The sequence below is a fragment of the Nelusetta ayraudi genome, unplaced genomic scaffold, assembly GCF_046127955.1.
Source record: "Nelusetta ayraudi isolate G7.1 ecotype Tasmania unplaced genomic scaffold, CSIRO-AGI_Nayr_v1 ptg000127l, whole genome shotgun sequence".
In the NCBI taxonomy this organism is placed as follows: Eukaryota; Metazoa; Chordata; class Actinopteri; order Tetraodontiformes; family Monacanthidae; genus Nelusetta; species Nelusetta ayraudi.
Window position 1 is genome coordinate 198,208 of NW_027466177.1, and position 15,525 is coordinate 213,732.

Here is a 15,525-nt window from a genome sequence, read left to right on the forward strand (position 1 = left end):
CGATTGGTGTTGACAAGGGTTTAGTGAAACACTGGGGCGCTAATTGTTAGCGCGTCGGCCTACGCGCTAACAAGGAAGGCCGAGCTGTCGCTACTCGGCTGAAGGCAGCCGGGACAAATTTGGTTCGCCCACGTAAAAGTTATTGTCAGTGTCAACGGTATCAGTATTTTTTCTCCAATTTTTAAACCTGTGGGCTCGTTGCCAGATGGATACTCGAAACAAACTTGAAGGATTCAGGAAGCGAGACGCTCCGCGGCAGGAATGTTTTCCTCGCCGGGGAATGCCCACAACACGAGTACTCATTCCATCCTCCCCCGTCGTCTCATCCTTCGTATTGTTTAGTGTAACTGTTGCTGCTTTTCTCTCCCCCCCCCCCTCTCTCTCTCCCTCCCTCCGCTCATCCTCCACCCTTTCCATCCACAGCGCTGGCATTAGTCGGGAATGGCGCTGAACCGTCTCTCTCATTACCGTTAAATCATCCATTTGATTGCGACTGACATAATTGGAATTTATTGCGGTAATGTCTTTTCCAAAATAGCAATTTAGAGCAGTGTAGCCATGGGCAGAGAGGAGAGGACTGAGGGGAAGAAAGGAACAAGCGGGGACACAAGTGATGAAAAGTACGAGAGGAAAACTAAATGGAGGACTTTTATTTTTTATTTCTTTTATTTCTTTTTCTCCTCCCGGGGGCCAGCCGAGCGGCAATTGCTCTGCACAGTTGAGCAGCGAAGATAAGCCACATCGCAGATGCCTGCATATCAAGTGCTCGCCTAAGTTGCCACATTTCCAATAGCTGACTCACGGCTGCCATTCACCAGAGGACGGGGGCCGAGCACTTGTGCGTTGTTATGCACGGCGGCACGTGTTTGTGCGCGCGAGTCGGCTCGAAATTTTTGGTTGGGATTAGGCGGCATTCAAGACAAAGGGAAGCGTCTCCGAGAGGGTCGCGGTCTGATCGTTCCCTCCGCTCAGCCTCGGAGATGGGAACAGAAGGAGGATCTGACTGAAAAGTGAAATATAACGCGTTCTCTGTATCGCGACAGGATGACTGATGGACGTGTTTTCACAAGAAAACAACCATTCAGAAAGCTTACCCAAGCAAAAACACAAAGACAGAGATGAGGGATCCTGACATGGATCGATCTCTGGCTTGAGTTGCTGCCGCAAACGCGTGAGGCAACACAAGGGACGGAACATCATCACAATAATACCTCAGTGACAAGATCCTGATGCCACATGAAGAGCACAGACGGCTTTGCGGCATCGCCCTTAATTGTTTTTGTTTTCCTTTCTGCGCTCCACTGACGCTTCCAATCGTGTTTTCATCCCCGTTCAATTTCGGCCCTTGTCAACGAGTCGCGCCCAATCTGGTCCGTCTCTGATGTTTTTAATCAGGCGTGTGCATTTTTTTTTTTTTTTTCGTGTTTGTAACAAAAATGCTTTCGCAAGCGTCTGTCCGTTGTGCAGCGATAGCTTTGGAGTCATTTACTGTTAGAGCGCGCAAAAGTAATTACCGCGTGCAGGACTCGCGCAACGATTGCCCAGCGCGATGCAGTCGGAGTGCGAACGCAGGAGCGAATAACTGCGCTGGGACGAAGCCGCAGACGGAACACACCTGCTAATCCCGCCGTCCATCTAAAGGTACAGAGGCCCACGAATCGATGAAGCCCTAAAACGTTCCAAACCGTTCCGTGCTGCCACGCTAATTAAGCCATGCGCTCAGAGCGGCTGAGCGGAATTAAAGAAATCAAGGCAGGGAGCAGAGGACCGAAGCTTTGGCTTTTAATGAGCAAACACCAGGTTCAGCGCGGCCAATTAACAGGCGCTCTGCAGCAGGAAGTGCCAGAGCGCGCAAGATAACCGATTAGCATTAGCGCACGGCGCTGTTACTAAGCGGGCCCTGGGAGGCTCCGAGTGGCAGCAATTTTTTTTTTTTTTTTTTACATTTTTTTGTGCTGATTAAGCACACGTAAACACCAAGATGAATGTTGTGTGAAAGCTGCCTATTGATTTTGGCCCGCCGGAGGACACACACACACACACACACACACACACACACACACACACACACACACACACACACACACACACACACACACACACACACACACACACACACACACACACACACACTGGGACTATTGAACCTCTTCTGGGTATCGCAGACGCAGAAGGATTTGTCTTTAAAGGTCGATGGAGATGATGAATGGACATGGCGAGTCTGGTTTTGCACATTTTGAAGGCCCCTACAAACAGAACAAGAGCCCAAGAGGAACCGCGACGTTCTGGAGAAACAGCCGGTCGTCTACTGCCGTCGATCCTCGCAGCCTCCGTTCGGATAATAAGATACGTTTGATAGGTTGAGATGAGAAGATGCAGGCGTTCGTACGGATACTTATGTAAAGAAAAACCACACAACAGCATAATTAATTAATAATTAATAAAGAGCTCCACTCCAAGCAACACCTATAATAACAATAAGTTAATTACTTGAAATAGAAATTGCATGTTTTAAACACAAGAGTAACGTAAATGTTTTTTCCAACGTAAGGAGTAAAAAGTAGAGGAAATTGTCAACAAATGCATGGACGTCAGAAAATACTCAAGTGCAGATACCTGAAAAATCTACTGAAGTACAGCAGTACTTGTGCTTTATTACCTCCCACCACCGCCGCACAGTCCCTGCAAACGATCAGATCAGTCCCTTCACAGGGGTTTTGACGAGATGCTCACGACGTAATTGCGCCGCGATTCCCCCGCGAGGCGTCCCTTTCAAAATAGAAGGGCTCACGGAGATGCACGATTATCTGTCTTTGTCGCACTTAATTAGCCATTATTTACTCAACGTAGCCCCATCAGGAGGTTTGTGTTTGAGAAGCTTTACGAGCGCCGCTCTCTCCTCCCACAGAAGAGAGAAAGAGTGAGGGGGAGAGAGAGAAAGAGTGAGGGAGAGAGAGACAGAGAGAGATAGAGGGAGAAAGAGAGTCCCTCGCTCAGCCCCTCGCATTTGCAAGTAGAAAATCCAAACAGCAGTAGCCGCTCTGTGAAATATCTCCTATTCATTCACGGCGCTCATCTCTATGCCTGTTTACAGCTGCCGCTGAAAGTGCAGCAGTTGCAATCAGGTTGCACAGCCGGTAAGATACACTAGAAACTCAATCAGGAGGGACTGCGGGTCAGCCGGCAATTGAAGTCAGGCTGGAAGGTTTTGCCCCAATAATCACTGGGACCACGAAAAAAAATAACAATCGGATTCCACCGACAAAAAATGAGCACGAACGAGAATAATTGTTAACCTCCTTTTTCCACATTGCTTCCATCTCCTTTAGGGGTCAGTTGGGGGAGGGGGGGGGGGGATTTACAATGCTGCTGCTGCCACTTAATGTTGAAGGAGTGCAGGATTTACTCCTCCAAACCGCAATGAATTCCGACGAAGCGCTTCGGAGGGACGGGGGAAGTTATTGTAGGAATCAGGGGCGTTTGTTTTTCGGGGCTCCCGTTGCGGGGAAACACCGCCTCGGCTGAGGGGAGAGGTGACCCCCCCCCACCCCCCCGGCGGTGGATCCAGCCTCCGAGAGAGAAATCATAAGTGGGATCTTGGTGCATAATGCATGCGGGCCGCCCCGCCCTCCCGTCGGCGGCGACGACGCACGCCTAATAAAAATCGGCATTTTTCAAATTATGCACAGCGGTTAACGACATTACAGATGTGACCTTAAAGAAATCTGGGGGGGCGGGGGGGAGCGAGATGGAGAAGGGTTGCACTTTATACCGTCCAGTTGTGGATGTCGCCTGCCATCAGCGTCTCAGCCAGAGCGTAGAGCAAACAACGTTACTTTTAACCTTGTAACTTCCAGTCTTCCAGCTCGGAAAAACGGCAAACCCAAAGACCACACCCACATTCTGGACCACTGCAGACACATGGCCCCCTCCTCACATGTACATCTGCACCTTTATGTAACTATACATCCTTATTACGGGTCATTGTTACTATTAGTGATTGGATTAGTCGTGAATCTCCAACTAAAAACGCGTTTTCTTTTTCCTAACGTAACGGAGCCCTTTAAGTTTTGAACACACGGCGGCGGTCCTTTCAAAATTGAACACGCTCGTTGGTCTCTATTCTAGTTAAATATTAGCTCAGCTGTCTCAGAGGTCACTTTCAGAAGACATTAATAAATCTGTTATTCCTGAAAGACGCACTACATCACAGACGACCGTCCGATCCAACGCTGAAAAAAAGCAAGTTTTGCCGAGACGAGTGCGCATGCACACGGGGAGGACATACATCAAGCTGGCGTTATCTCGCGCTTTGATTTATTCGCTCATCCGCAAACAGACAATTTGCCTGGCTGCAGCCTTTCAGGCCGACGCGTCAGCTGCTGCGTGGCGTCGGAGGGGCGATCCGGACAAAGCGTCTTCAAAGAGTTTTTGCCGCGTCGTCGGGAATTGTTAATGTCACTCCCCCACTGTCCCCCCGCCCCCCGAAGATGATTAATATCAGGATGGGATACACGCACACGCACAGACACACTTACACTTGGGCAATCAAAGGCAAAGAAAACGTTTTTCACTGCTTGACATAAAACAGAACGAATGACTATGAAGTTAATCCAAGCGTTGAATAATTGTCGATTTTACCGCAACTACAGAATCACAGCTTGTAGTAATAAGCTTTTTTGCCCCGATTTAAAACACAACTGATTGAAAAGACCATTAATGTTGTAGGTGCGACAACATGCTGTTTGATTCGGGGAATATTCTGAGGCAGCCGGGGCGTCTTGTGTGACAGCAGCAGCACAGAATCAGAGAGGATTAAGTCGCCGTCTCCGCCGTCCTGCATGCAAAACACGGGGGGGGGGGGGGAGACGGCTGCTTAAAATGCTACGGGAAAAAAAAAATACATGGATGGCTTCGACGCAGCAGGGCTGGCGAAAACATTAGAGGTATTTGGCTCGCCGGTGAGACGGCCTCACGTGAGGATGAACGTTGTGTTTGCGCGTTTTTTTTTTTTTTTCTTTTTCATTTACCCGAGGAACATCTCGGCAGATTCACCCGGAGATTTAGCGGCACTCAACCGAGGAAAGGCTTTAGCTTTTTCCGCTGTGACGTGACTGACAGGAGATATATCTGCTGTCGCGCAGCCGACCGAGGCTCACCGTGCTGCATACAGTCATTTGATTAAAAGAGCCCCCAACACTTTGAAATGGGTCGCAAAGATCATCGTTTGGCAATCCGCTCGTCCATCTTTAAAAGCTCCGTTCGACAGCATTTTTTCAGCAGGCCTTGGCACTGGGCAGCCAGTTCGTTGAAAGGTTTGGCGACATGTTTTTATATTTTTTTTTTGCAGGAGGATAAAAGTACTGAGGTGACAGTTTTTCCAAGTAAAGTACAGTTCAGCGAATCGAACGCACCCTCACGTTGAAACGCACCTCTGCAGACGTCTTGACGTCAGGACTTCACTGCTGCATTTAGCTTCTCGCTTCTCCCCCCTTTGAAAGTCTCTCTGTGTCTCTCGCGCTCCCTCCGCCTAAAAAAGCCCCCCAAAACTGTCTTGAACATCTGCAGACGGCTGTGTGCCCCTGAGGGAACAAACAGATTGAGCCTCGCCGGTGAAGTGCCGAGAGTAATTATCGCACTTTTACTGAGCTGCCGCCGCCGCCAACGCCGCCGGCACCAGCGGAGGTGCTGGCAAAATATTGTCTCACCACAACAAACAGACGCGCGGGGTGAAAAGACGGCGCACGCTCGCCTCTCATCATCCCCCTAATTCAAAACATGTGCTTTCGGAGATAATGAACCTTTAGCAGGTTGTCGCTCCCTGGGGTTTAATTAGCCGAACACGCTAATGGAATCAAAAAAATTCCTAAAATTCCGTTGCAACTTTTCCATGTCACATCGTTTGCTTCATGCAAATGCGCCGTTTGATCGATCACTTGCCCATCACAGCTGTTCGTTTTTCCGCACTGCAATACAGATTTAATGGGTGGGTGGTTTTCCCGCTGGTATCTGGTGTTTTACTGTCACTGCGTAAAGGGACAGTGACCGACAGTGACTGAAAACACGAGGCACGGCTGTATTGTTCAGATTGTGGAATTCTGAGTCGGGCCTAATGAAGCCTGCCAACCTCTGGCTTTCAAAATTGCAACTAGTAGTCCTTAGATTCCACAGGCGACTGGTTTCGAACACAGCGAAAGCGCTGAGAGGCTAAAAGAAGGAATGATGGAGAAAAAAACAACAACACAGAAGACCTGAGGAAGGATCCATTATAAATTGCAAACACCTGCTGCGACAGAAACTCCACACCTTCTTCTTCCCCAGTGGAATCCGTCGTTGTGGTGCTAAATTGATAACTATCTTTTTTTCTTTTCTTTCCAGAATCCCTTAAGGGGAGAAACATTCCCCCGCATCCCCGAGGGAAGATTAGGGTTCGGTTCAACTGTCTGACGAACTCATTAAAGCTGCAGGGATGTTTGATCAGGCGAGGATGCAGCCGCTGCAGGGTTGCCATGGCGAAACTAAAAAAAAAAACCTCTACGAGGCGCCGCGTTGGGCACGTGGTCGACGCAGCTGCTAAACTGCACAAAAAGGAAAATTTGTTCACCTTCAAGCAGCTTGGAGTTTAACACATAATGTTTCAGTGCTGGTGTCCACTAGTGGATGGATGACGGAGGTCGCAGTATCTTGTGTTAGCGCCTGAACCACGGCATGTCGTCTCTCCCCTCCGGGATGCTTCCTTTTGTCTTTGTCCCAATTTTTTTTCCCCCCGTCCTGGCCCCCTGACAGAATTAGCGCTATTAGGAGATGCATTCATCACGGTGGGACAAAAACAGACGCCAGTGACTGATGAGTCCTTTTGACTGAAGGTTAAAGCGGCGAAATCGAAGGCCGGCAAAAGCGTTCCCCTCCGCACTGCTTGCTCACAACACACCCAAAAACTCATATTTCAAATTTAGGGTAAAAGCTTTTTTGTGCATTCAAAAAAGGTTGGGACTGTCCTCAATCAGCAGCAAGCGGTCAAAGCGGTGATTTTGCAGCATTTGGTATTGTTCAAAATGATGCATGTTTCGCTTTGATTGGCATAAAGCTCTTTTTTTTTTTATTATCGGTGGAGGCTCTCACAAGCACAAATGACTCACTCGCAAATGCTTGAATGTACTTCATGACACATCCCGATGAACCTATGTCTCTAGGACAAAGTCCACTCAACTGCAGCGACAGTCCCAGTCGCATGACCCTCCTCTAGCAAAGCGACAATCCGAAGCTGTAGAGCAAGTGGAGTAAATGATTGCCGTGTCAAACTCGAGCTGGTTGCATTAAGAAGAGGGGTCCAGTGGTGCAGCCTGCACACTCACAGCAGCACTCGCAGCAGCACAGGCGGCTTCCACAGCAGCAGCAGCAGCAGCAGTGTCATGAGCAAACTGGCGAGTACAATTCATTAGCTGTGACAGCCGGCAAAACATACAGCGACTGCGGAGCGAAACCATTCAGCCGGCTGCGGCCGTTAAGAGGCGAGTCGTAGATATTCTCTGCCTCCGATAAATAAACAGTCCCGTCCCGTCCCGAGCACCTTTAATATGTAAATGTCATCATTGGGTTTGAGCCGCCGGAGCGACTCCCGAGCACCGCAGCGGCGCTGCGGCGGGGACAATGGATTCGATGTGCGGCTATAAACCAGCAGAGGCACATGACAGGGAAGGGAGAGGGGGGGAAAAATGAGAAAGTACGAAAGAAATATATCTAGTGCCTTCGGTCTAAAAACGATTGCTGCGGCATCAACAGACTGTCATCAGCAGCCAAATAGCATTTGGCCGAATAGACATCAGCAGCAGCAGCAGCAGCAGCAGCGCCGATTGTTTTCGACAAACTGCCTCCTGCGCAGAAGAGACAAACTTCATACAAAAACAATTTATCTTCCTTCTTGTCTTCTACAAAATAGAGTGAATTGGTTTAGGAGGTTTTGGGTCCAAAATATCATGAATTCAATACCAGGGACTCAATTCTTGTCTTTTCTTTAAAAAAAAAAAAAAAAAAAAAACATACCCTAGTTGGGAAATGAAGTAAATAATCAACCTGTTAACCCCTGACCTTTACCTAATGGGCCTGCAGCACATTCAGCCCACGCCTCTCTCTCTCTCTCTCTCTCTCTCTCTCTCTTTCGCAGCCGTCCTGTTTCCTCCCCCATGTGCGTCTCAGGTCTCTCCTGAACCAAGGTCAGCGCATTACACCGAGCCGTCCGCCGTCCTAAATCCCAATTATGGCTTTGACCTCTGCACTCGGTGTGTCGCAGGGAAGTCCTTGACGGCCCCCCCACGGCCCCCCCCCCTCCTCGTCCCCATTACCGTACATCAGCCGAAGTCGGAGCGTCGGCGTCTGTGTCGCTGGAGGTGAAACCGCTATTTTACCGACGGCCGCCCCGACGTGCGTCACGCCACCGCGAATACAAATGAAGTCCCCGCATACAGCGAGCGAACGGGCGTGCACGTGCACAATTGAGCGTGCAGATGACTCGAGGCCCATTCTGCAAAGTGCTGTTGAAACGTCGCTGCGAAGCGCCGCCAGTGAACCCATCAGCAAGAGCAGCTTCATTTGAATACACTCTTTCTTACCTTTCTTAAATAATCTACATCTTTAACTGCTCAGATATCTGTGAGGTGCGAAAACAAACCCTGGACACTGCTGTCACTGCAATTACAGGAGCCCACATAATGCGCAATGCCTCATTGGAGGAAAGTCTGCCCTGTCCGTCTCGTGAAACCCGCCCCCTGTGATGTCACAAAGGGCACCGGCACTTCACCTCAGGTAAGCAGCGCTACCCTCCCCCAGGCAGGTGTTTGACACAAAGCCCCAATAAACAGTTTTAGCTGGAAGGATTTTTACAGGAGACTGTAAACAAGAGTAAGTTGTCGGATTCTAAACTCATTGTGGCCCACCAGTGAAAAAGTTTGCCCACCCTTAGAGTTAGACAATCGATCACTCTGCCCCTTCCGTACAAGCCAATTAAGATTCTCACTGAACCAGTGGAGCCGATAAGTTCATCGAATCAGATGTGAGGCCTCCAGGATGAATCAGTCTTGATTCTACACCTGAAATCCCAGCGACCCCGCTTGCTCTGCAAATGGATTACAGACACAGGGGGGGGGTTGTGGGTTAATGTCTGAGCTCTGAACCATCAGTCAGCCCCCCTCCAACCATCTTCTTTACACACTTTAGTGTTTCAAGCAGCTGCACGCAGCCCTTGAAGAAAACAGATCCACCAGTAAAACCAAACGAGAAAAAACTTTGCTCCGTCTACGCCGCTGTGCTCCGCGCCGCAAGCAGCGGAGCGCTCCTGCGAGTGCACGCATTAAGCCTAAATGACGCCAGGCTAGGTTAAGCGTGTGCGATGTTAATGACTTTAAATCGGCGACTTGTGACGAGGAGCGCTGACGGGAGCCCAAGCAGAGGGTTGCATCAGGAGGGGAAGAAGAAGAAAAAACAACAGCGACACCGCAGAGCTCTGCCTCAGATGTGAGGCTCGTCGTGATGAAGTGCACCTGGCCTGGAGTCAGTCAGAGGAAAGCAGACTTCTGGACGCCTCGCTCCTGACTTTCAAACTTTTCTCCTCGGAATTTCAATTATCCCCTTGTGCAAAGAATTTTAAAAATCACAGCGCGAACGAGACGCCTGTTCCCAGGTTCCCTTTTTCCTCCCACTCTCTGATTCTTCGTCTAATCAGACCCTCCGCTTTCGCTTTGACAAAGGATCCTGCAGCTTGATTACGATATGAAAGATTCATGCGTAATTGCAGGTGTGTGGACACTGTTTATGAGAGTAAAGGTCTGCAGTTATTATGGGGGGGGGGGCATGGCCAGGCGGCTGAAGGATGGATGTGTGATTGGTCTCCTGGAATGAAGGTTCATCCAGTCACTGTACAGGTTTTGCCTCGCACTTAAAAATGCTTTGTACAGGCTTCTTTCCCCCCCCCCCCTCTCACGGACACAGATGTTTGTAGTCTCAAATCTCTATGAAGACAAATGAATTCAAGCAATTCAGCAAGAAAAATAGTAAAGAAATAAAGCCAACTGTGTGTTCAAATTAATTTATTTCCCCCAAAAACAGCTCACGGTGAGAAAAACTAAGAATCGATACAATGCAATAGTATTCTGCGATGTATACTACAAAGTAAAAGCCACCCCATAAATAGGAACTGTGATGGTACATCTTAGAAATAACATAAACACACAAACACATTAAACACGGGAACAAAAACAAAATACATTTTAAAACAATTGGGTGAAAAACATTAAAAAAAAAAAAAAAAATACAATTGATATGATGTCTGATTTGGACCCATTACAGTAAATTCTGAAAAAAAAAAAAAAGCAGCCATCTGAAACAATGTCTGTCATCAGCAGTAAACACAGAAGGTCATGCTCTCTGTTGCAAAAAAGAACAAAAACTTTGTCCTGGAGGTGATTTCTCAAAAATTGCACGGCTTGCATCAGCGAGGAATCCCCTTAAAGTAGCACACTGGTGCGCATCACAAACAACCCGACACAGATCACGGCCAACGAGCACTGAGCGCTCTTTGTGCGATCGCAGGTGGTTTATGCTCCGTCTTGCAGCGCCGCGATAAACACGGCGAGGGAGTGGACGCGAGAGGTTTTCCGAACATCTCCGGATGACCCGGCAGGCAAAAATGAAGCCCACTTTGCCTCGCGGAGCCGCTGCCTCATCTCTCAAGGTCAGACTGCTGCTTTTTTTCCTTTTTGCCAAAAATGGAACCATTAGGTGTTTGTTTTGCCGCCGTGCATTCTGGGCCTGTTTTGCAAAGATGATGAGGGACGGGGTAAAAAAAGAAAAAAGCCAAGAAAGCCAGCTGCGCCCCAAGATGGAGGATTTAGTAGACTCTCCACTCTCAGTTATTATATCCTGTGTCGAGTCTCATAAAAATGCTGCTGGCCTCACGGAGAAAAAGGGAGCATCCTGACTCTCATCCCCCGGGGAGAACACTCCCGCACGAGCCGTAAAAGTCTTTGAAACATCGGTAGCAACGCATGTGTCATTTTGCAGCCCGTTGATTGCCTCAAAGCCCTTGGAGCAACAGGGGGTTTTCGTTTAAGTGAATCTAGCAGCAGGTGAGCTGGAACAAGGAGACCCAGTTCAGAAGCATCCAGCCCTTTTCGGGTCATCCTGGTAACCGGGCAGAGTCTCTGTTGTTGTTGCTGAAGCAGAAAGTGGCAGATTTTCTTTGATTGAAATGTTGGGCAATTGGGCTATGTTTTTTTTTACAATGTTGGGGGAAAAAAAAAAACATTTTGTTCAATACAGGTTTTTTGATATATATATATTTATTTTTTGAAGGAATCTGAATCCAGTCTTAAAAGCGCCGATGATCACAGCGATAATGGCGGTGAGCGACGTGCGCTGACAAGGCCTGACAGAGCGCGTCGGGGTCCATATGTGACAAAACGGTTCTTCTCCAGTGAGCAGAGGTGATTCTGAGATGAGGACTGAGGCTGTTCCGCCCAAGCTGTCACAGGGAGCTCCGAGCATCGCTTCTTCTGACACATCTAAAATTGGCCCCGGTAAACATGCGCATACACGCCGAGATCCACGTCAAGCCCCCGCTGCACAGGCCAACTCCAGGAAGAGAGTGCCTTCTGTGGTGACTGCTTAAAATTCAGAACTGTTGTTCTGAATTTTTCTGAATATCTCCGAAATGTTTCCATTTTTAAATTCCAAAATTGACAATGGTTGGACAATGGTTTAAAACACTCGGAAGTTTTTTTCAAAATCTGAAAATCTGAAGAGATTTTTGGCTAACTGCTTTTTCTTAAAGTCACACACAATTGTAAGCGTCTGTCTGAGACTGTGAGCTTTTCCAGTGACCCAGCGTCCGTACAGCAGATTTGAATGATGGTGGTGTCGGAGTAAAAAGGCTCATGCAATTTTAATGTACAACTTCCTCTCGGGCACGTTCGGTGTTGTGTTATGCATATTGCATATCTCCAGCGAGTCAAGAGTGGAGGATTTTGCATAAAAGCTGAGAGGAAACAACAAAACCGAGTGTTTGCTGCGGGAGTTTCTCTCTTGAAAGGCAGCTTCAGACCTCTGAATGTTTTATGTCTGGCTAAGCTGCTGAGGACAGGATGTCCTCAGGGTGTCTGCTTTATAGATTTTCAGATCTGTTTTCTTTTTTTTTTTCCACCCTTGAAGTCCATCAGCGGAACATCAGCATTTAGACACTTTGTGGTTTGAAAATTCATCAACAGATGTCTATGTTTGTTGAGCACGTGGCATTACAGGTCAACTGTTACGTCTTTGTGTGACTTGACTGACCCAAAATATTATTAATCATGAGCCTTTAGAAAAGGGGGAAACTGAGAACAGACCCAAATTTTGTTTCCGGATAATTTTCTCAAAGCAACTCATCCATCTGCAGATATTGATCGTGACACATGTGACTCTGTGTGTGTGTGTGTGTTTTTCATCGTAACACCCTTCCTAAACTGTTGCACTGTTAATGATACTGAATGTGGTCTCACACTCATCGGAGTCTCGAGAGGGAGGCGTCGCGCACCAGTGGGCGCCGCAATCAATGAATGAGTCACGATTCACAGATAACGGTGACAGTTACCTCGCAATCACAAACTAAATTAAAGCCGTGATCTGGAGATGAGGACAATCTGACAAACGATCTCCGAAAGAAAAAAACGATATTAAAAAAAGGTACGTTTGGGTAATGTGGTCGCTTTTATGAACGCTTATGCAGATTTGCCAGTGATAAACATTTGCAATTATCTGTTTGAACATTAAAAATATTATCTTTCTTCTTTCTTTTTTCATTAAAAAGAGCCAAAGCAGTGTCCGCAGCGCTGCTGGATGCGCGGTGGGAGGATATGAGCTGAGCAAACACTAACGCAGGAAGCGGCAGAATGTGAGACGCAGGTTCGTATCAGCAGAAACCCGAGACTGTGAGGAACCTTGCACGCCGAGCCGGCGAGGTGACGCAGGTCACGCTGGAAAACTGAACCGGAATTTCGAAAGGGGCTGGCGGCAGAAAGGAAAAACGCACCGCTGGCAAAACACCTCCGTGACGTTGATGAATGCCGTCCTCCGAGTGTTAGCTAACGCCCCGCGATGAGATGTAGGGGGGCAGCAAGGTCGCCGGCGTGGCGGAAAAGTGATGATGTGGAGGCTGCGGGTGCGTCGAGGCCAGCAGGGGGCAGACAGAGGAGTCAATTATTTACGGCATCAAAACCGGGACGCCACGGGTGAAGAAAGCAGAGACGCCGGCGCTACGGACACCGGCAGAGACTCCATATAAGGCGAATAACAGGTTAGTCAGGTGCGTTTGTACCGCTGTGCGTCTCCAAAGTGCGAATTCCATACCATCGGGTCGGAGACTGAGACAGCAAAGGCAGGATAAGCCCCTCCCACCAAGCACAGGACGGCTGCTGCAAGTCCCCTATCAGGTCCCGCTGCGGAGTCGCTGCCGTCTTAATTAATTCCTCCGTCCGCCTGCGAGGACTTCGCTTGAGTAAATTTGGCCAAATCCACTGAGTGGAGTGTCCTCCAGCGATTAGAACAGAGAAAGACAGGGAACTGTCACTGGCCGAGCGCGATCGTCGAACCAGCATTTGACCTGACAGTGCGAGACCAAGATACGAGTGACACAAGATGCAAGGAAATGATTCACAAAAATGCAAAAACCACAATTAAACCAATTCAAGGTTCATCACGAGTAAATAGCAGTTAACAACCGTAGGTAGCCAATTAAGTAGCCAATTCTGTGAGGTTTGTGAGTTGCAAACTCTGCACACCAGCCCCATGTTACATTTCATACTATGAAAAAGAATTGGAACGCACGTTACATAAGATAAACAAACAAATAACGACAAAGACACCCTGTGGAAGGTAGTTGAAGAAGTCACAAAGGCACATCAGCGCCTTCCTCTGTTCGTCCGGCATCTTCCACTTAAAACATGGAACATGCAACGCTAATAAGACCTCCTATTGCAGTGGCTCTCAAACTTTCTCTGTCACGCCCCACCTTGGAGGAAGAAAACTTTTTTTTTATAATCAGTTGAGGCTCTCACAAGCACAAATGACTCACTCGCAAATGCATGCACTACTTTCCAAGTGGTGGATGTTCATGTAAACCAGTGGTTCTCAAACTTTCTCTGTCACGCCCCAAAGTCAACTCACTCAAGTCACTCGGACAAAGTTGACTTTTGACCCGATACACTTGCATGGCATCATTGTAACAAACTGGTTGGGGTTGTTTTCAGGTAATAAAAAAGAAAAAAGTTGTTCCTCCGTTTCCTTGTTTTTACTGCAGGGCCTCTTATTAGGTCTAATTAAAGTTTAAGCCTCTTATCTCAACACAAAGTCTACTCACAGCTTAACAAGCCACAGGGGAGTTAACAGCATGACAGCTACTGCAAACACGAAAAATAATGCTTTGGATTTATAGCGGCCGCTGATAAGCTGCTGCTGTTTGCGCCCTGATGTGATATCCTTCTTCTTCTCTTTTTCTTTTTACTCCTCCGCCGACCCCGCCCCAACCCCTCCCTCGCGAGCGCTCTCGTGCACGCATCTCCATCAATGGAGGATCATCCATCTCACTAATACCGGAGGTGAGCGATCACGAGAGGGTGGAGACCGGAGCGAAAAAGTTGAGACCCGGCAGTATCAATCATCATCAAAGGTGTGAACGGAAATCCCTCTCGCTCCACACTCAGAGCACGCTGCAGGAGGGGGCGGGGTCCGAGGGACTGGGGGGGCGGGTATGAGGGGGTGTTGGCCTCTCGCCTCAGCAGGAAGTAAAGTGTGCCAATTAGTCAGACGTGTTGCCGGTCACTGAACAACGGCGGTGCTTTGACTGCTGCGGCTCTGATCCAGTCCACGACGTGTGGGGGGTGGGAGGGTTTAATATAGTTTAATATACTGCCCATAAATACATTAACAAAAGTGTACAATCAAGTAATTTGGTTTTCCAACCCTTACAACGGTTCTCATATCTATCTATCTATCTATCTATCTATATATATATATACATATATGTTTATATATAGGAATATATAGACAAGGGTCTTGTTACAGGCAGCGCGCCTGACATCGTGTTTTGGATTTAGTGTGAACGCCTTCCCCCCAAAAAAAAACAACGAAGAAGAAAGCGGATGTGGTATCCAGGTTTGGGTGTGCAGGTCATTGTAGTTCACTGGCATGCTCGGGAGCGGGAGGGTGAGAGAGTGAGCGCTGCAATCTAAAATGCAACTGCTTGATGCCACTTGTTTCTCCAAATATTACACACTAAACCTTTCCAGGTTTACATTAGCTGTAATGTATCAGTTACTGCATGGCATTCCCTGTCGGTCCGTTATCTTTTCTCCTCCCTTGATGGCCTGAGGAAACCAAAAATGCCTCCATACCTTCGACTCTTTTTATCACGCTACCATCCTAAGTTCGAAAGAACCTCAGAACCGTGAGCGCCTCACACGCAGCACTTGACTGCAGCATAATTGCACAACCGCCTCG

The 15,525-nt window shown here is 48.1% G+C and overlaps 1 protein-coding gene across 2 annotated transcripts in view; it reads right to left on the minus strand.

Annotated features, from left to right (window-relative positions):
• Positions 1-15,525, minus strand: part of fbxo15 (F-box protein 15) — a 43,444-nt gene that overhangs the window by 16,182 nt on the left and 11,737 nt on the right. Inside the window, exon 10 of one of the 2 annotated variants that reach the window (XM_076050350.1) lies at positions 10,840-11,207. The exons of the other annotated variant lie outside the window; for it this stretch is intronic. Within the exon in view, the coding sequence (XP_075906465.1) occupies positions 11,146-11,207 (62 nt within the window). The 3' untranslated portion in view covers positions 10,840-11,145. Of the gene's footprint in view, positions 1-10,839; positions 11,208-15,525 lie in introns of those variants that run through there. 2 annotated transcript variants of the gene reach the window in all.